Source organism: Strongylocentrotus purpuratus, unplaced genomic scaffold (assembly GCF_000002235.5).
Source record: "Strongylocentrotus purpuratus isolate Spur 01 unplaced genomic scaffold, Spur_5.0 spur5_scaffold_21, whole genome shotgun sequence".
In the NCBI taxonomy this organism is placed as follows: Eukaryota; Metazoa; Echinodermata; class Echinoidea; order Camarodonta; family Strongylocentrotidae; genus Strongylocentrotus; species Strongylocentrotus purpuratus.
In genome coordinates this window covers 3,506,464-3,527,281 of record NW_022145607.1, presented here as the reverse complement: position 1 = coordinate 3,527,281, position 20,818 = coordinate 3,506,464, and the positions used below count along the sequence as shown (strand labels likewise).

The 20,818-nt window shown below is 37.0% G+C and overlaps 1 protein-coding gene across 1 annotated transcript; it reads right to left on the bottom strand.

The window, feature by feature from the left end:
* Positions 1-503: 503 nt before the first annotated feature.
* Positions 504-7,049, bottom strand: LOC105444439. The gene is made up of 7 exons (XM_030994518.1): positions 6,523-7,049; positions 5,041-5,124; positions 4,291-4,538; positions 3,751-3,832; positions 2,801-2,897; positions 2,239-2,380; positions 504-1,404 (listed from the first exon to the last, which is right to left on the bottom strand). The coding sequence occupies exons 1-7, from the start codon at positions 6,644-6,646 to the stop codon at positions 1,201-1,203; spliced, it is 981 nt and encodes a 326-aa protein (XP_030850378.1). The 5' UTR covers positions 6,647-7,049; the 3' UTR covers positions 504-1,200.
* Positions 7,050-20,818: the final 13,769 nt, after the last annotated feature.

The window sequence follows — 20,818 nt, the reverse complement described above, 5'->3', positions numbered from 1 at the left end:
TTTAACTAATAGCTATGTAACAATAATCACAATAAGTACATTTATCTAAGCGCACAAGTAGTACTGTCTAACTCAGTATAAATATTTAACATGTTTAATAACTTAAAAGCAGAACTAGAATAAAATGTTACTAATACAATACAATTAAGTTGACTGGAATTAACTACTTGTGTGAGCCTCCAGTATAATTTAACTGATTATCTTGTTCCTCCATACCTCAATGCAAGTTACAGAATTAAGCATTTAGGCCATTTTAGCGTACCCGCCCGCTTCCTTTTTGGGGGGCCGCCTCCTTTTCTTTTTTTTTAAAAATTTTCAACGAAATTTTTAATTTAAAAAAATAATAATTTAAAGAAAAAAAACATGAAAAAATGTTAAAATGGATGTATTTCTGATTTAAAAATATAAAAAATGTCGGCGGCCATCTTGAAAAATAGCCCGACTGTCAGGGAAAATGTTCCGAGCGGCAATTTTGAGCGGCCATTTTGAAAAAAAAGGGCCTCCTCCTTCCTATTTTTCAGAAAAAACAGGACGCTAAACATGTTGTTTTTGTTTTTGCCTTACTATTTACATGTAGAATGAAGAGGTAAATCCATTTCGGAGGTGAGGATGGAGTCAGGCTGGATGGAGTGTGTTCCACGGTTCAGGGCAAGAACTTGAAAGCGATCGCCTTCACGGCCCAGGATTGCCGTGAACGTGGGATGCAAAGAAGTTGGGTTTGAGCAGAGCGGAGTCGTCGTGGTGGTTCGTAGAGTTTTACTTAGTCCTGTATGTATGAGGATGCAGTGCAATGAAGAGCTTGATAGACGAGAAGATTGCCTTTGAAGATGATGCGCTAGCGGATAGAAAGCCAGTACAGTACGTGCCTGAAGGATGTAAGTGGCGCCTCTAGTGAGCGCTACAAGTAGTGACCGCTATATAGTTCCGATGACGTTTTTGGAGGCGTTGCAGCTGGTAGTCAGGAAGATGTATCAGAAGAGAATTTAAAAGTCTAAGTGGAAAGAAATAAGGGAATGACCAAGTCATATTATGATTTAGAGTCATGTTCGAATCGATGACAATTACACCAAAATTTCCTGCATTTATTTGCAGGCCAGGGCTGATTTGAGCAACACAAATTGTATATGAAGCTTTCCGGGATGTTGTTTAGCATCACCTTTGAGCTTAGAATCATGAACTCAGATTTCCCTCCTTTGAGCTTTAGATTACAACCGAATATTCCGCTTCCTTCGAAGTTACGGCGTGTTTACTTGCGGCATCGTCCGCCATTTTTTCATAGATATCCTCCGTTACCATGACTACTTGGTTGTCTATGGTCTTCATGTCGACATACTCTGCCTCCATGGTCTCTCTCTTCATTCGGGGCGTTAAATATTCATTCTCGATCTCGCCTTGTTGGTCGTTCTTAAAGATATAAAATGAAAGTAATATCCAATATTTAGAGGCGTTAAATTAAAACCAATACACAAACATACCAAAGCAACAATAAAAAGCTTACAAAGAATAATAAAATTAGCCTAATACTAATAAAACCATTAATAAGAACATAATTAAATCAAATTATTTATAACACGGAAAGGAGGGGGGGGGGGTAATGACCTTTTAAAAACAAAGACGAGTTCTTATTTTGAGTTACTGATGAAAAGTGCGACGTCGTTCCACATTTTCGATGCAGCCACTATAAAACGTCTTTCAGTTGATGAGAGTCTGTGTTTGGGAATGATCAATTTAGTTCTGTCAGTTGCAGAGCAACGATAATTATACCATAAAGGTTTTTATTGAAATAGTCAGATGCCAAACAAGACAAATTATTTAGAATTCTGAAGACATACACCATACAAGCAAACATTACAAAGAATCCCATGATAAAGAGGTAACCCGTGGATTTTCTAATCGAAGGTGAGTATGAGTCATGGGGTGTTTCTCAAAGACTTAGATCGACTTTAAGTTGGACTTAACTATGGCAGGCCATTAGTGCCCCAATTTTCTCTCACCATTTACTGGCATTGTTCTCTCCAGGGATGTACAAGTCATGGTCACAAATCTACAGAATTTACTTGTTTTGATCATCCATTATTGAAGGAAAAATGTTATCTAAAGACCATGATTGAGAGACCAATGATGTGAGCAACCAGTGACATAGTTAAGTCCAACTTAAAGTCGATCTTAGTCTTTGTGAAACACCCCCTGGATTCTAGTCAAATCTTATTTTTAGCGGCTCGATTCTGGACATTTTACCTCCATGTTTATGCGCAAAGTGTCACTGCTAGAGGCTTCGGGAAAAGCCACAATCGTAGTCTCGTACCCAGTAGGTGCTGCTTCTTCACCTGCCATCTCATCGAGACCGGAACCATTGTTTGGGTCTTGTTTCGGCTTGCACCTAATGAGAGAGGCAATACGTAAGGAGAAGAAACAATACCTGTCAGCTACCATGCCCGGGTAGGCTTATTTTCACTGTCGGAATTATTTCACCAATATACTGTTTGCAAATAATGACTAACAGTTTGGTTTTTGTCAGAGAGTTTATCTGGCTGTATTTTATTTCGTTCCCCAAAAAAGTTGTTTTATCTCGCTTTAACATGTTGAATTATGATGTGACGTTTTTACAGACGAAGGATGAACTTCTTGCACAAAGGCTAATAACTGCCTATTTAAAGCTTTTTGACGTTTGTTTGTCTTAATTACTACAATATACTGATGATTGATTGAAATTGAATTCATATCTGCGTATGCAGTCTATACTTGACATTATTCAACATTTAAAGGACTATTTATAACCTTAGAATGTAACCATACTCACTTGCATCTATAAACGAGAATGATGATAATGATGCATACTACCACTACTGTTGCTGCAACTCCACCGCCTATAGCTGCATACTGAGATGCATATGGAGCTGTGTGTAAAAACAAGTATCTAGCATCGTTACCATGCATTTACCTAAATGGACATGCATATATTGGGAGAGCAGTTAATACATAATTTCATTGATTCCAGAGATGGAGGTAGAGCAGGTAGAGAATATGGCAATAATGAAAATGAGACGATTTTACTAAAGCCCACCGCATATTATATGATCTTTAATACTATGATCCGATTTGTGATTAATTGCAGTAGCATTTCATATGGACATTCAAACGTGTAAAATCAGAATGATCGAGTATCTTAATAGTCATATGAAAAAATATAACTTTCAAGGGAGTTCATGCTTCCTCTGAGGAGAAGTGGCTAAATGGTGGCTCACAGTGACGTCAGACCAGTGTGGCGATTATATATATTTTGAAGCCGAATTGGCTGTGAATCTTGGTAGGAAAATGAAATGCACTAAAATTCCTGTTGTTAGCATTATTAATATTATTCACAAATTAGATCAGGAAAATGATATTAGCTTAGACTTCCCTATCTGATGTTATTATAATTACCTAGAAAATCGATCGCAGGAGGATCGTGAAGTTTGCGATGGGCGTCATATTGACATGGTCGTGCGAACACGACATTAATATAATACGTAATCCGGACAGCGTTTCAAAAGGCAATACTAAATGGTACTGACATTGCTCTTTAGTTTATTTCTTGAAAGTTTTTGCTTTCGTGTTAGAATGACATCTCTTTTACGATGTATTTAAATGGGGTTTTATTAATTCAGTCGTTCTCTTTAGATTCATAACAAGATGGATCTTTTGTAGATCAAACTTTATGGCATTATGTGCACCTATACTTCTAGAGTAATGTATCTATCAACTGCTTACCTATATATGGTGTTTCATATATTTGAATGTTGTCTACTGTGAGCAGAGGAAGTACACCACCCCTACTTGCAATGAATGATATCTGAAATAATAAATAAAGGAAAACAAACAGAGGAGAACAATATGCCTTCTCGTTTAAGAAACTCTTGTTAGGTAGTGCTTATATAGTGATCTTTAATAATAATCTAAAATCGGATTTTCAAAATAAATGTAAGAGATCAGTCCAAAACTAATGCATGTATGATATTATTTAAAACCAGGTAAGCTAGTCTAAAGCCTGACAACGATCAACACGTTTGAAAACAGTTATAAAACTTCTTTTACTACGTGTTTAGACCCTTAAAATCTATTAAAAAACAATGTTATGATATATTGTGCAATATGAATAACAAGTCACGTGGTTATGATTATGTTCCAATCTTATTTAAGCCTTAACATTAAAAAAAATACAAAAGTGAGATCTATCTTGTGTCAGCATGCTTGAAACATGCTTAAAGGAATATTAAGGAAAACTAGAAAATAAGTCCTTGCATTACAAACCTCAACATCCATTTTGCTTGCACATGAATAATGAACGACTTCAGTAACTGCCATTGGAATTCCCGTACCAGCAACTGTAAATGCAGGTTCACTTGCTTCCCTGCAAACCTTGACCGATATAGATGAATCAGAACCCGCAAAGAGGTATTGAAAAGATAAATTTCCCCGCGGTGATGTGAAATTGTGCGGAATGGAGAATATGAACATGTCACGTGAACTGCTTCCAGACACATCTGCCATTAGAGTCCCTGTTTATGATTTGTAGAAAAGGAGTTTAATTACAAATAGGCCCCTGTATCCATTCGACAGGAAAATACATTATTATTATTTGTTATAATCGCGATTTTGTTCAATGTAGTTAAACACAATAATATCAATTTGGGCCTATTTAATACTGATCTTATGGAGGACCCTTTAGATTATCATTGCCACGGCATTGTATTTACACCTGGGTAGAGAGGGACAAATGTATGCGAAACACCTTGTCCAAGGATGTAAGCACTGAACACTAACCGAACCAAGGACCTCTCGTATGAAAGTGCTGCCGGGTCATTTTTCTTACATAGAGACAGCTGCTTTTTCTCGTCATTCCAAGCCAACGGTCCTCTTAATATATATGACTGATGATTGCAATGGTAAAAGTTTGTTACGTATTTGGTTCCATAATCTCCGTTTGTAAATGCTGAATAGTCAACAGAAGATGTGTTTTCGGAAGAGGCAAAGACGTTGCAGATAATGTCTACCACGTACCTCTGAAAGGATCGTTGCCGATGGTCCAGCTCCCTTCTGTCTCAATGATTCCACATTTGTCCTCTTCAAAGTCACATGACCAATCTAATAATATAAAATGGAGTCAGGAAAAAGATTAAAGTCAATAATGGGGGAAACCAGAGATCCATAGTAAAACACACATGTACGCAATATAATGCTTGAACAAATATCGGAGAAGCATTGAAGGCTACATGCACTTGTTAGGCAGATTTAAAACCCCAAAATTCAGTTTCGCGGCCCTTCTCATAGTTTAGCTTACGGTTTATGAACCCGGCGGTACACATTACTGACAGCCTACAAGACCGACAATTTTGCTCTCGCGTGGGTTTCTTAAAGTGTAATATTGCTTCACGAGACCGAAAGCCCACGAGATCGACAGCTTGAGAGAGTGGCTTGAGGGCCTGGCAATCTTTTTAAGGATTCATCAGACCCACAATACCGTGTGAGTCAAAAAAAAAAGTTTACACCTAGAAAGTTGTTAATTATTAAAAAATAATCTATAAACAGTAAATTATTATACATCTCATGAAAGAGTGCGTTATGCCAAATCATTTGATACCATTTTTGTGTGGTATGTGTTCACGATTGGATTAACAGGGGGGATTGTTTGCGAGCGTGCAAAAATCGACTTGCGCCAAAGTGATGCCTACAGCATTTCTTATGTTGGGATTAGCGGAGTGAGAGAATGAATTGAATTGAGAATGTAGCAAATTAAATGCATTGCATATGCTTTTTGCAGAAGCAAAGTCACACACGCACAAATGTTCGTTGATATTTGATGTTCGATATTCTATATGTGTGGCATGATTGATGTTGTTAGGGATGTTATTTTGATCTGCAAAAACCGATTTAATACTCAAATCCCAATTGTTTTATTTAAACATCACATAGGCAACTTTGGCGCAAGTCGATTTTTGCACTCTCGCAAACAATGCCTCCTGTTCATCCAAGCGTGAACACATACCACACAAAAATGATACAAAATGATATGGGATAAAGCAATCTTTCATAAGATGTATAATAATTTCCTGTTCATAGATGACTTTTAAAATAATTAGCCATTTTCTAGGTGTAAACTTTTTTTTGACTCACACTGTATACACATAGGTGGAATCGTTGACTGTCGGCCCAGTCGGCTGGTCGTCAATGAATGTTTCGGTTAACATGATTAAACTGTAGTCATATTGATATCTAGATTGAAACAAACTGTAATTGTACTAACTATAAATAAAAGAGTGGGAGAGATAAAGGCACAAGTTTAGTATTCTTTCTGTTTAGAATGCATTGGTGAATGAATCATTACCGTTGCAAAAAAACACTTAACATGCAGGTAAACACAAATATAGTTTCATCGGTTTCATTGAAAGACAAGGTTGAGTTATGATTTAGGTCAACCAACAACATTATGAATTATGTCTGAGCATCAACAGATTGTAAATAATTATCAGTGAAATAATTTACCTGGATCAACAGCCAAACAAACTCCTGTGCATATTATCGCGAAGATAGCTATCCGTTTGTACAGCTCCATGATGTCTTGTTTGGGGCACTCGAAATGATAGATAACGACGGACATAAAATGCATAGATCTTTGTTGTACATCAGAGCACACAATAAATTATATTCGCCTTCATAATCATGTCGGACTGAATTTTGTAATAAAGTGCAAATATTTGCGCCTGCTTTTATGTAAATTGATTGTTTCATTTCCCGTCGTTCTTCCGTATGTTTATGTTTGGTCACCGTGGCTTACTCCACAAATCATGGAATGGCAGTAAGTTCATGATTGTTTTGTTTTATACTTAAAAAGTCGCTAATGATTGGCATTCACCCAACCGGAAAGTGATCCTCTGGTTTTTATTGACATGCGATTCCGAAATTTCCTCCTTTTTGAAGAAAAAAATCCATTTCCTTATGCTCAGGAATACATTGAAACAAAATGCGATTTAATCAAAAAGTACGTGTTGGATATATGATATTTTTACTGGGAGGGTAAAATACTACTTCCACGTTTTACATGTTAGATTTTTAGACAATGTTATTAATAATATAACAAATCATCATATACATAGGTATTCTCTGCCTTGTCGAAACTCTTGGATTAATATTATTGAATATCAATCATCCAACCTTTCCCCTATCCGGACACATACCTCCTGGACATCCAACCCCCCGATAACTACCCCCAGTCAACTTCTCCCTAGGACAACTACCTCCTATGGCAACCAACCTCTAGGACGACTAGGGGGTAGTATTCCTAGGGGATGGTCCGGGGTAGCTGTCCTAGGGGGTAGTTATGTGGATGTGGTTATCCGGGGTGGATGTCCAGGGGGTAGGTGTCATAGAACCACTATTTCCCTCTCAACAACCCCCTTTTTGTCTTTGTCTTTGTCTCTCTCTCTCTCTCTCTCTCTCTCTTTCTCTTTCTCCCTCTCTTTCTCCCTTTCCACCCTTCCAATAGTTATTCTTTCTTTCCGTTACCTGGCTGTCTCACTTTCTCACTCATATCTCTCTTAACGTGATTATACATTTGGTTAATTTGTTGGTATGTTTTGGTTATTGCCATTTAGACAAATTCAAATTTAAAATGCAAATGTCATAACTGTAGCAATAAGTACTAAGTATAAGAATAATTTGGGGAAAAGATTTACTTCAAAACAGTGTTTATGGTATTTTTCTTCAAGTGACCTCCCCCCCCCCCCCCCCCCCTCCCCCCTCAATAAACCGACGTATCAAACAGCTACACAGAAAACCTCACATTTCTGACACAAACTGTTGTACTTGTATATACAAGAGCGGGAGAGTAAAGGGCACAAGTTTAGTATTGTTTCTTTTTAAAATGCTCTATAGCTGGGAGGTAAGAAGACTAATTTTACGCTCTAAGTGTTAGACAATATTATTGTCTGAGATCATACGAATTATCATGTCCTTGTCAAATTTCCATTGTCTGTCGAACTTTTTGATTAATTATATATCTCTCATCTACTCTTTCCATCGCAACAATCCCCCTCCCTTTTTTCTCTGTCTCTCTGTCTCTCTCTCCGTCTCTTTCTCTCTCTCTCTCTCTCTCTCTCTCCCTTTCCCCACATTTCCACTATTTATTCTCTCTTTCCGTTTCCTGGCTGTCTCGATTTCTTACTCTTCTCTCTCTCTCTCTCTCTTACCGCGATTATACATTTTGCTCAATTTTTCTGTAGGTTTAAAAAAAATGTAAATTGTATAACTGTAATAGATATTAAGTATGAAAATAATTTTTGGAAAAAAAATACTTCCCATCAGTGTTTATTGGTGTTTTTTTCTCCAAGTCACCTACCCCCCCCCCCCCCCTTTCCCCCCTTCAATAAACCGACACATTAAACAGCTACACAGAACACTCCAAATTTCTCTTCCACAAGTTCACAACTGTAGTCCGGGAAGTTGATGTTTCCTTTCATGCAAGAGCGACTTCCTCATTTAAATTCCACTTAAGCGGAGGTCATTAAATCATAATGGACACGAAGTTATAAACATGAGGTAAAGAATTCCTTGCTTTGGTTGACTTGGATAATAATAATATTTGACGTAATGATCTAAAAGGGACACGAGAGTATTATAGTACAACATATGAGTTTGCGTTGTATCTGTCATGTATTCATTCACATAAATATTTGTGTCCCCTTCCACAGGGTTCATTATTTTCAAAACAAATTCCATCATGTATACAGTATATCCATACATTATATACAAATAGTTAAAGATATAATTTCCATACCTAATGGCTTAACACAGATAATAATTATCAAGACCGAAAACTTTGTGACAGATAAAAACAAGCATTTATGACAAAATTACTATTTTAAATATTTTAAAATACCAAACATAAAAAAACCTGATCATGTTTCTGTTTGCACATTTCCAACACTCTCAAAATATTTTCTGAAGTGAAATCATTTTTTTTTTCCAATTTATTCTCTCTGAGATTTGTTTGGTTTATATATTTTTCCATTTCATAATAGCGTTTTACAGCTGATAAAATTATATCAAATGAAGGTAGTTGATTTTGTAATTTGGCTGAAAATATTTCTTGTCTTACAACCATTAGAACACAGTTTAGTGCATTATTATTGCTACCGCAAAATCCAAACAATTTAGTTTGATTCGAAAATTTAGTTTTATTCGAATAGTTACAAAAGCAAAAAAACATGTATGATAGTTTCATCATTGCTATTACAAAAGTACACTTCTTGTCAGCCACTACACCAAATCTTAACAAAGTATCCTTCATATATAATATTCTATTTAAAATCTTGATTTGAAACCATCTCCTGTTGATATATATTGTTGACTGAAATGGAATTTGACAGTACGAACCCTAAGGTAAATCTTGAAAATCCAATACATTTTTCCACTTTGTAAGAGCTTTACATTCTTTTAATTTCGTTTTTTTTAAAGAAAAGACTGATAAATATGTTAACAACCAACTTATGGTTTCACCACAAGGTGCATGGCTTCGGGAATAATAGGTTCTAATACTTCAGGAATATTACATGTTTACTCATTTTAAAACCTGGCCACATTACATTAAAAAGACCATAGTACCCACATGGATTATGAAACATGTATTTGATCAAGGAAAGAAGAAAAGAAGGGGACAAGAAATCAATCATTGTGACATGTTTTTTGTCTTCTTAAGATCAAGCTCACTAGTATATAGGGCAGAGAAAAGATAAATCATTGAACAAAAGATTGAACAAGTAACGTGACGAGACTTAATGCGCGTATTTTAGTCCATAATAATCTTTGTAACAAATATGAAATTATATAGCTCTTTTAAAAAGCGGAAGGAAAAGAACAAAATGTTTTTAAAAAGAGAGACAAGGATCTATACATGGATTATAAAACATTAGTTCGTACTTTGATTGATTATAGTGAAGGTCCTACCTATGTTTGTTTAGTTTGCCTATCTATGATTGTTTAGTTTAAAAGCTGTTACATGAGAGACAAGGAACTTTGCATGGATTAAGAAACATAGGAGAAATAGGAGCAGAGACAGAGAGAGAGGGGGAAGTCTAGAAGCCTAGTCTGCAAGTATGGATTTTGTTTTTACACGTTTAGAAAGCCGTGCAAAATCTTAAATTTCTGTATCTAATTAAAAAAAATTGTTGTCATTTAATTTAACAACCATTCTAATATGATATGGTTTTTTTTCATACAGATATTAATTGTAATGTTTGTTTGTTTAAGGTGTTTGTTTGGTGTGCATGTGGTTGATTAGCAATGAGCAATAGGGGATGAGGTTTATTGTTAAATGTATATGCATGAGATTTTTCTTTCTTCACCAGGAAATGCTCATCTGACCTTAATTAATACCTTAAACCCCTGGGCTTTCGGGGGCTCTACCCCCTAAACACCACCAAAGGCCCTAAAGCGGGCTCCTGGTTGCTCAAATGACCGTAATATAATGCCTGAAAAACCTAAGCCTCAAAGGGCTCAGACCCCTAGACCCCCTCAAATTAGTGACCTGTTGGTGTCACAAATAAGGTATCAAAATATGCTCATTTGACCGTAATTAAATCCTTCAAACCTCTGAGCTTCCGGGGGCTCCACCCCTGGACCCCACCTGGCCCCTATGACAGGACCCTCAATGCTCATCTGACCATAATTAAATGCCTGGACCGCACGCCAATCATTGACCTGCCAGTGTCACAAATACATGTAACGTATCTAAATATGCTGATCTGACCGTTATTTAATGTCTCAAACCCCTTATCTTCCAGGGGCTCTGCCCCTGGATCCCACGCCAATTTATGCTCCACTCATTACGCCCACTACACTCTACCTGATCGTTAATGCTCCACTTTGAAAAACGTTCCGCGGGGCCAGCATGTAACATGTATGAGTGGTGGTGATACAGTGATTCTTCTCCCCCCCCCCCCAAAAAAAAAAACTTGTTTGCTCATTACACCACTACCCTTGAAAGTTGAGCCCCCTGGAATGTTTGCCCCCCCCCCCCCCCCCCCCCAATACCAAACTGCTTCCGGTGCGCCTGCTCCCGGCTATAGAGCAAACAGGGTCATATATCTATAATGTAACCTTTCATACAAGTGCATTTAGTATCAATGTACAGGCCTATCAATAAGGAAGTTTAATATAACATAGGAGGGAGATTTCGGTATCGCATGTCAATAAACACAAGAGAATCACTTTCCAGTTGATTGAATGTCAATTATTAGGAACCACTCAGGGAAAAAAACAAAACCATTCACGGGGCTACTACAATTCCATGCATGGTGGAATGAGCCATCAAACACGAACAAACAGAAGAACGATGGAAAATGAAACAATCATTTTACATAAAAGTAGAAGCAAATATTTACACTATATTACAAAATTCAGTCCGATATGATTATGAAGGCGAAGATAATTTATTGTGTGCGCTGCTGTACAACAAAGATCTATGCATTGTATGTCCGTCGTTATCTATCATTTTGAGTACCCAAAACAAGCCATTATGGCACTTTACAAACGGATAGCTATCTTCGCGATAATATGCACAGGAGTTTGCAAGGCTGTTGATCCAGGTAAATGATGTCACTAATAATTATTTACACTCTGTTGATGCTCAGACATAATCAGGTGGGCTGTATCTAATACAGACCACCTTATATTTTTGTTAAAATCGCCTTTATCAGTTGGGCTGTATCTCATACAGACCACCTCATAATTTTGTTAAAATCGCCTTTATTTTTTTTTTTATTTCGACCCACTTTTTTGTTAGCAAGATTACTTTGAAATGGTTCAATCAAATGCTTTGATATTTGGCACACATATGTATAGGCATATGGACAAAACACAGTAAGGTTTTCAACCTTGACCTTGACTGATGACGTCATCTAGGCGCCATTTTGTGAAATTTTCTGAAAATAAACTCATGATCATATCTTCATAACCAAAAGGTATTTCTCATTCATATTTATTATGATCAAGGTCAATATCAGTCCAGTCAATTTCAGGTAAAAAAACGCGCGCGTGCGCGTACGTCCGCGCGTCACTGCGCGCGCAAAATTTTTAAATGCTCAAAATCGTCTCAAATTTATTTCGCATACGTTTTAGGTCATTTTATGCATTTTATAAAAAAATCGCGCGTACGAGCATGCGCGCGCGTTTTCGCGCGTAACACCATTAAAAAACATAGAATCGCCATTTTTTTTTCTTTCATGATATTTCTCATATTTTATCAAGGAATTTGATACCATGTTTATCTCTTTATGACCATTATTAACAAGATGAGCGTAAATTCAAGATAAATGTCAGTGCGCGCGAGCTCTTTTAATACATAGCATATATGGGCAAAAACATGCCTATACAAAATCCGTTATAGCTCTTTGGAATGCACCGGGATCCTCAATTTTTTTTCATATTTAGATTTTTCAAAATACGAATTTACATATTATGACGTCAGCATATTTATGTAAAATTGATGATATCTCTGTAAATATTGATCAAATTTCTTCAAAATTTCGATAAGTTGTAGCTAAGACAATTCTCTACAAGCGCAATAGTAACTATTTTTCATTTTGATGACGTCATCATAGTGAAAATTTTGATTAAAGGCCTCATGTCAAAAACTTCATAATTTGCGTGTTATGCCTATAGAAGGTGAATTTAGTTCACGTTATGAATCTACATGATATTGTTTTTTAAGAATTTGTAAGCAGTATGTCGCTTATTTTTGCTCTATTTTGTCTCAAATTTTAGTTGACCAGCCCACCTATACTTGTTCCAAACAAGTATTATATGTCTAGTTTATTATTATTTATTTATTTATTTTTCTTATTTCGACCCACTTTTTTGTGAGCAAGATAACTTGAAAATGGTTCAATCAAATACCTTGAAATTTAACACACATATTTATAGGCATTAGAACAAAACACAGACATTTTGTCACCCTTGACCTGAACTGATGACGTCATCTAGGCGCCATTTTGTGAAATTTTCTGAAAATAAACTCTTGATCATATCTTCATAACCAAAAAACATTTCTCATTCATATTTATCATGATCAAGGTCAATATCCGTCCGGTCAATTTCAGATAAAAAAACGCGCTTGCGCGCGTACGTCCGCGCGTCAATGCGCGCGAAAAAAGTGAAAATGCTCAAAATCGTCTCAAATTTATTTTGCATACGTTTCAGGTCATTTTAAGCATTTCATAAAAAATCGCGCACACGTGCATGCGCGCGCGTTTTTGCACGTAACACCATCACAAAACATAGAATCACCACTTTTTTTTCTTTCTTGATATTTCTCATATTTTTTCGAGGAATTTGATACCATGTTTATCTCTTTATGACCATTAATAACAAGATGAGCGTCAATTCAAGAAAAACGTCGGTGCGCGCGAGCTCTTTTAATACATAGCATATATGGGCAAAAACATGCCTATACAAAATCCATTATAGCTCTTTGGAATGAACCGTGACCTTCAATTCTTTTTCATATTTAGATAGAGTATGAGTCGGAGATATGATTCCATGTCTCATTTGGCCATTAAGTGTATCGTGACATCATCATAATGGCCTTGGAACTCAAAATACGATTTTGCATATTATGAAGTCAACATATTTATGTAAAATTGATTGTATCTCTGTAAATATTGATCGATTTTCTTCCAAATTTCGATATGATGTAGCTACGACAATTCTCTACAAGCTTAGTATTCATCATTTTTCATTTTGATCACGTCATCATAGTGAAAATTACGATTAAAGGGCACATATCAGAAACTTCTTAAGTTGCGTGTTATGCCTAAGGAAGGTGAATTTCTTTCACATCATTAATCTATATGACATTGTGTTTTAGCAGTATCTCGCTTATTTTTGCTCTATTTTGTGTCAAATTTTAGTTGACCCGCCCACCTATACTTGTTTCAAACAAGTATTATATGTCTAGTTCATAATGTTGTTGTTTAACCCAAATCAGAACTCAACCTTGTCTTTCAATGAAACCGATAAACCTATATATGTTTTTACCTATTCAGTGTTTTTTTAACGGTAATGATTAATTCCCTAATGCATTTTAAAAAGAAAAATAGTAAACTTGTGCTTCAAAACTCTCACACACTTTTGTTTACCGAAATAGTAAGTACAATTACAGTTTGTTTCAATCTAGATACAAATATTGCTACAGTTTAATCCTATTGACCGAAACATTCATTAACGACCAGCCGAATAGGCCGACAGTCCACGAGACCACCAGTGTGTATATTGTAGATCTCGTAAAAGCTTGAAAGGATTGCGAGGCCCACATGCCACTCTCTCGAGCTGTCGATCTCGTGGGCTTTCGGTCTCGTGAAGCAATATTACATTTTCATAAATGCCCGCGAGAGCAAAATTGTCGGTCTCGTTGGCTGTCAGTGTGTGCCGCCGGGTTCATAAACCGTGAACTGAACTATGAGAAGGGCCGCAAAACTGAATTTGTTGGTTTGAAATCGGCTTTACAAGTGCATGTGCCTTTAATGCTTCTCCGATATTTGTTTAAGCATATATTGCGTACATGTGTGTTTTACCATGGAATCTCTGGTTTATTTATTTATTTATTTATTCTCCACTCATGGGATGGATTGCCCTTGTCAGCTATAAGCTGTTTTTCAAAGGGTCCAATACCCCTTGTCATTGCGTCAATCTTTTTCCTGACTCCATTTTATATTTTTAGATTGGTCATCTGACTTTGAAGAGGAAAAATGTGGAATCATTGAAGAGGAAAGGAGCTGGACAATTAAGAATCGTACGTGGTAGATATTAACTGAAACGTCTTTGCATCTTCTTAAAACAAATTTTCTGTTGACTATTCAGCCTTTACAAATGAAGATTACCGAACCGAATACATAACAATTGAATCTATTTCATTTTCTTATGTTATTACATTTCTTTTACCATTGCAATCAACAGTCAGAAAAGAGGACCGTTGGGTTGGAATGACGAGCAAAAGCCCGGTCCCCCACTCATTTATTTAGGGTACGCATATGCGTGTTCCCAGCGACCCCCCCCCCCCCCCTTCAGCAAAAGTCCGGTGTGTAAAGTCAATACGGGTCGACCTTTTTCTTTTGTTATACGAGCCTTTGTCAGCACCCCTCTTTTCAGCAAAAGTCAGGTGTGTAAAGTCAATACGGGTAGACCTTTTTCTTTTGTTACGAGCCGGAGAGTTTGGGAACACGCATGGTATCCCTCCGTTCACGGAGTGGGGGGGGGGGGTGGGAGCAAAAGGCAGCTGTCTCTATCAAAAAATGACCTGGCAGCATTTTCATATGATAGGTCGTTCGGTCGGTGCTCAGTGCTTACATCCTTAATTGGACAAGGTGTTTCGCATTGTGTCCCTATCTACCCAGGTGTAAATACAAAAGCTGCGTCAATGATTATTAAAGGGGCCCTCGATAAGACCGGGATTTTTTCAATGGGGGGGGGGGGGGTTAACATTTTTAAATCGGGCCCATATAGCTCCGTTTAGTCTCATTTGACAACGCCCCTTATCGTCAGAGTCAGCAGCTTAACATGTTAGCCTATGGACTTTTACCCCAAAAATCGTTAAAAATTCTTTTTTTGTTTAAACGAAAAGCACATCCACCCCGACGTACGTTATCACTATAGTCCGTGGGCCAGAGGGGGCTACCGTGCACCCCCCCCCCCCTATGATCCTACTTTTTGGGTGTCATTTTGTTCATTGGGATCCTTTTTATCAGAAAAAAAGATGTTCCCAAGAAAAAAACTCATTTGGACAATAAAAATTGCCCCTTATTTGAAGATATGTAAAAATATAATTTGTTCGTGTTTTGCACAATTTCTTAGGGTTCGTGAATTATGCGCTTACATTTTACCTATTTCTCAGCAAATATAACTCTAATCTCCACCAAATTAATAAACAATCTTTGTAAACTATACAACAATAGGAAGACATTTATTTTATTGTCTTCAATTACTAATGACGTCATAAATTTTGCATATATTTTGATATGCAAATTCTGTTTCGAATCTGTCAAAATCACCTGAAAGTTGTATTTTGTCTGCTTTTATCATGAAATGAGTTTTATAACCCTTTAATTAGGTGTACAATTATTCATTGACATGTTATCTGATGTTTCCCGCAACAAAAGTTCAGTCAACTCATGTAGACATTATTTTTTCCCCTTATTTGAAGATATGAAGGAAAAAAAATAATCTTGTTTTGCACACTTTCTTAGGGTTTGTGAATTATGCCGGGAATGTTGTGCTTACATTTTACTGTTTCTCAGCAGATATAAATCTAATCTCCACCAAATTAATAAACAATCCTTGTAAATCATACAACAAATAGGTAGACAACAATTAATTTTATATATTTTATTGTCTTAAATGATTAATGACATCATAAATTTGCATATTTTTTAATGTGCAAATTTCTGTCTCAAAACCTGTCAAAATCACCTAAAAGTTATATTTTGTCAGCTAGTATCATAAAATAAGTTTTCTTGCCCCCTAATTTGGTGTAAAATTTTTCATTGATATGTTATCTGATGTTTCCCGCAAAAAAAATCAAGTCGTATGCGCACCCCACCCCCCCCCCCCCCTCCCGCATATTACGATTATAATGTACATTTAATCGAGGTTTGATAGCAACTCCTCTGGTACAGTCCACGAATCACCAAGTCCTGCCAGAAGTTTAACAAATTTGTTGCGTTGCTGCAACAGTTTTATTGGCTTGACTTTGCCAGTTCCTTTAAAGACAAAATACAACTTTCAGGTGATTTTGACAGATTTTGAGACAGAAATTTGCATATCGAAATATATGCAAAATTTATGACGTCATTAGTAATTGAAGACAATAAAATAAATTAAAATATTTGTTTCTCCCTATTGTTGTATAGTTTACAAAGATTGTTTATTAATAGTGGGGATTAAAGTTATATTTGCTAAGAAATACGGTAAAAAGTAAGCACATAATTCACGAACCTTAAGAAAGTGTGCAAAACACGAAAAACTGATATTTTTACATATCTTCAAATAAGGGGCAAACAAAAATTGATCAAATAAGTTTTTTTCTTGGGAAAATATTTTTTCTGATAAAATGGATCCCAATGAACAAAATGACACTCAAAAAGTAGGATCATAGGGGGGGGGGGTGCACGGTAGCCCCCTCTGGCCCACGGACTACTAGCTCTTTCATTGGAACCCTCATATCTCATTGACTTTTGAAAGTTCACCCACCGTAATTCCATCAAAATAGGTCGCAAGCTCGCCATTGCTTATATAACACAATGAATAAGCAACGTTATTTTAAGCCATGAATATTATTCTCAAACCTACGCGGTTTCCACATTTCGACAAACATATCATACAGGAATGAGTGAGTTTTAGGGATGTTCCCATTCAGACAAGTTTCTTTATTAAAATCAAAATTGAACAAAATTGTGAAACATTTCAAAATATGTCGAGTTTGTTGCAATGGAAACAAGAAACGGACACTGAAACCTTAAAGGTTCTTTACGTTCCAATTATTTTCTTTTGTAATTTGTTTTGTTTTATTGTAAGGCTTTGAAAAGATAATCGCGGTGCACTGGACATGAAGATCTGATGGTGTCACTAATTTAGTTCGTACTATGATTGATTATAGTGAAGGTCCTACCAATGTTTGTTTGGTTTGAACGCTTTTAAATGGGAGACATGGAACTGTACATGGATTATGAAACATGCATTTGTGAATGCAAAACATAAAAGAAGGAGACACGAGACATAAATGATTGTGGGCTTGCAACGAACACTCACGTTCACGTATCACGTGATCACGTATCACGTTTGCGCTGTTTCGTAAAATAGGTGACTCTAATTTACGAAGTGTAGGGTCTACCATTCGTTGTTTTCCACGCCGGTAAAACACGAATGATCACGTCTTCCAAAACGTGACGTGAGTGTTTAATCAATATTTTTATAATTGCAGGCGCTTGTTACTAAGACTAGTCATGACGTCTGGCTGACAACAACGCGTCGCGATGATATCGACAAAGTCGGAGAATGGGTGAGTAATTGATTGCAATATGAGTAGATTTAGTGAATTTAGTGATTAATTTTGAAAAATTTGTCATAGTTTTCGTGATCTTCGGTAATTTCTTTTCATTTTGAGACTGTTCTCAACAGATATTTGGGGAAAAGGCTAGGGAAATATTTCTCTTCAAATTGCACTTTGATTTTCATCGTCGTGAAGTAGTTTGACTGCGGTTTGCCGTCATGTCACCCAGTTAGGGCCCGGGGTTCCGGCAGGCCCACCCCGTGGAATTGCGGTGCTCATTTGCAAATTTGGTCGTCATCATGAATCTAATTCATCAATTTATTGATTGAATTTAAATCTAGATTTAACGTACACCTTGAAATAATCTATGAAGTATGATTTCTTTAATAATCCAGTGATTCTTGTTAAAATCTTTAGTAGACCCTTCTTCTAGATCTAGACGTGAACTTTGTTGAGGTACTCACTACCCCCCCCCCCCCCCCCCCCCCCCCCCCACCGAGCAAAATATTGGCCGGTGTGACCGCGCCGTTTGTCCTACCAGTTTCGTTTGTCCGTCGGACATAATATGCGGGTTTTCTGCTCGCACGGATCGTCTGAGGGACGATCCGTGCGGTTTACTATCCGCACATTTTGTCCCCCCATTGTTTTACGTGCATATTTGAAAGAAGGAAGCAACTCGGCAAATCAATGTATTTAGACTCATTGACATTGTAAATCATGTGACTGACATTTTTTCTAGAAATTACATAATAATAACTCTACAATTTTTTTAAAGCAAATGGGCCAGTCCTTTTGAAAGTAGAAGTGAATATTTTCTTTAAAACCTTTATTTTATGAAGGCATACTCGTGATATCGGCCCCACAACTGTTGTAATTGATTATACTTTTGTACGTGGCTTCGTACATCAACCAACTCACTACTAGTATATACTCGTGATACAGGCCCCGCTCCAAATATTTGGGGGCGTTTCGAGGTTTAATGAAGGAGTTAAATGGGAAATAAAAGTGATTAAAAATGGGGTTGAAAGTGAGTGGGGGAGGCTAGAGTATTTAAGATAAGGTAGAGCGTAGCACAAATTGGCGGATGCTCAGGGGTAGGGGCATTTAATTACGGTCAGATGATTGGCATGTGGTCCAGGGGGCAGAGCCCCCGGAAGCGCAGGGGTATGGGCATTTAATTACGGTCACATGAGCATACTTTCTTTTCTATTTCTTTCTATTTAATTCTCTTTAATATACTTTTTCAAAAGTGTGGGGGAGGGGGGGGGGGGGCTTGAGCCCCCAAGCCCGCCTTAGTAGGCCTCTAAATAGTAAGTAAGCACATTTCTTGCCTGACTGTAAATTTTGATATTTGTCATTCTCCCACAAACGCATAAAAATATAATTTACTAAAAAGTGTGGAAAAATCCCGGAAATTTAGGCTATTTTAGCAGCATCTGTAAATCACTGGTATCAAATTAGAACAAAAAATTCACTTTTAAAATTTATTTTGGTGGGGGGGGGGGGGTAGACCTATGGTGTCGAGGGGCTCTTTCTTTATTTTTGTTTGGTAATAAATAAGGTTAGGTTATGTGGGTGTCACTCAGGCGCGGACATACGGGGGGCGACGGACCCACCCCCCCCCCCTCTTTGAAAAAAAAAGAAAGGAAAGGAAAAAGGAAAAAAAGAAGGGCTAAAAACACAAATTAGAAGTGGACCAATCAAGGCGCTCACTTATCCGTATCAGGGGGAAAATACACGGGGGCTCGGGTGAATCAGCCCCTGAAATGCCAAAAAGAGCCCCCGAAAGTCATAAAAGTAGCCCCCGAAATTGTTAAAGTATTTTTTTTTCCCTGATCCGTATATAGGACAAGGCCCTGGGGCAGCTAGCCATACTCCGATATTTGGGTCGTTTTCCGATCAGAACTAGCCCTAACTATCATTCCAGGATTTTGTTTCAGAACCTGAGACAAAGTCACCCAATCCCTTTAAGTTTCAAAAAGTAGACTTCATTGACCTGGACATAGGCTTACGAACCGGGGGGTGCTTGGGGGGGCACAGCCCCCCCCCCCCCAAAAAAAAAAAAAAAAATAAAAAAGAAATATATATATATATATATATTGGGGGGCTCAGATATCATTGAGCCCCCCCCCCCCCCCCCACCCACCCACTGAAAAAGGTCTAGCGACGCCCCTGACGACACATCAGGCCTAAACTTGCTTTTTGTGAGAGGCTCAAGTAACCGGGCCAGCTATTTATAGTTGAGTAATTTTTGAAGAAAAACAAAACAAGTACTCGCTCTCCAATTGTATTGGTTATTTGGGAATTTTGAATGTCATCAAATATGTTTTTTTCCTTTTAACACAATGATTGTTTTGCGACTCAATTCAGGCCTGACTAAATATAATTTTTTTTGTAAGGCAACAGACAAGTAATTTAGTCATATACCTGATTAACATTTGAAGATTTCGTACACTAATGCCTGGTCGTGTGTAACCCATATTTGAACACTAAGTTGCACCTGAAATTGCAACATGTGCATTATAAGCTCAAAATGCTTTTTTTCATACAAATACACCACAAAAAAATCCCAAAAGCTTGAATGCATACTGTTTCACAAGATGTAATTAAACAATATGAATGATATTAATGATACACTTACATGTACATGCAAATGCATGATCATTTTTGTGCTTCTTGCTCCCAGCAAGATAGTTTCCTTTTACATTTAATTGTGTTGCTGTTGTGAGTTTATATTCATAT

Excerpts from the sequence above, each read along its gene's own strand:
- LOC105444439 (XM_030994518.1), bottom strand. The coding sequence starts at position 6,646 with ATGCATTTTATGTCCGTCGTTATCTATCATTTCGAGTGCCCCAAACAA. Across the intron at positions 5,125-6,522 it reads TTGTTTGGCTGTTGATCCAG|ATTGGTCATGTGACTTTGAA; the intron begins GTAAATTATTTC and ends TTATATTATTAG. Across the intron at positions 4,539-5,040 it reads CGGCAACGATCCTTTCAGAG|GGACTCTAATGGCAGATGTG; the intron begins GTACGTGGTAGA and ends AATCATAAACAG.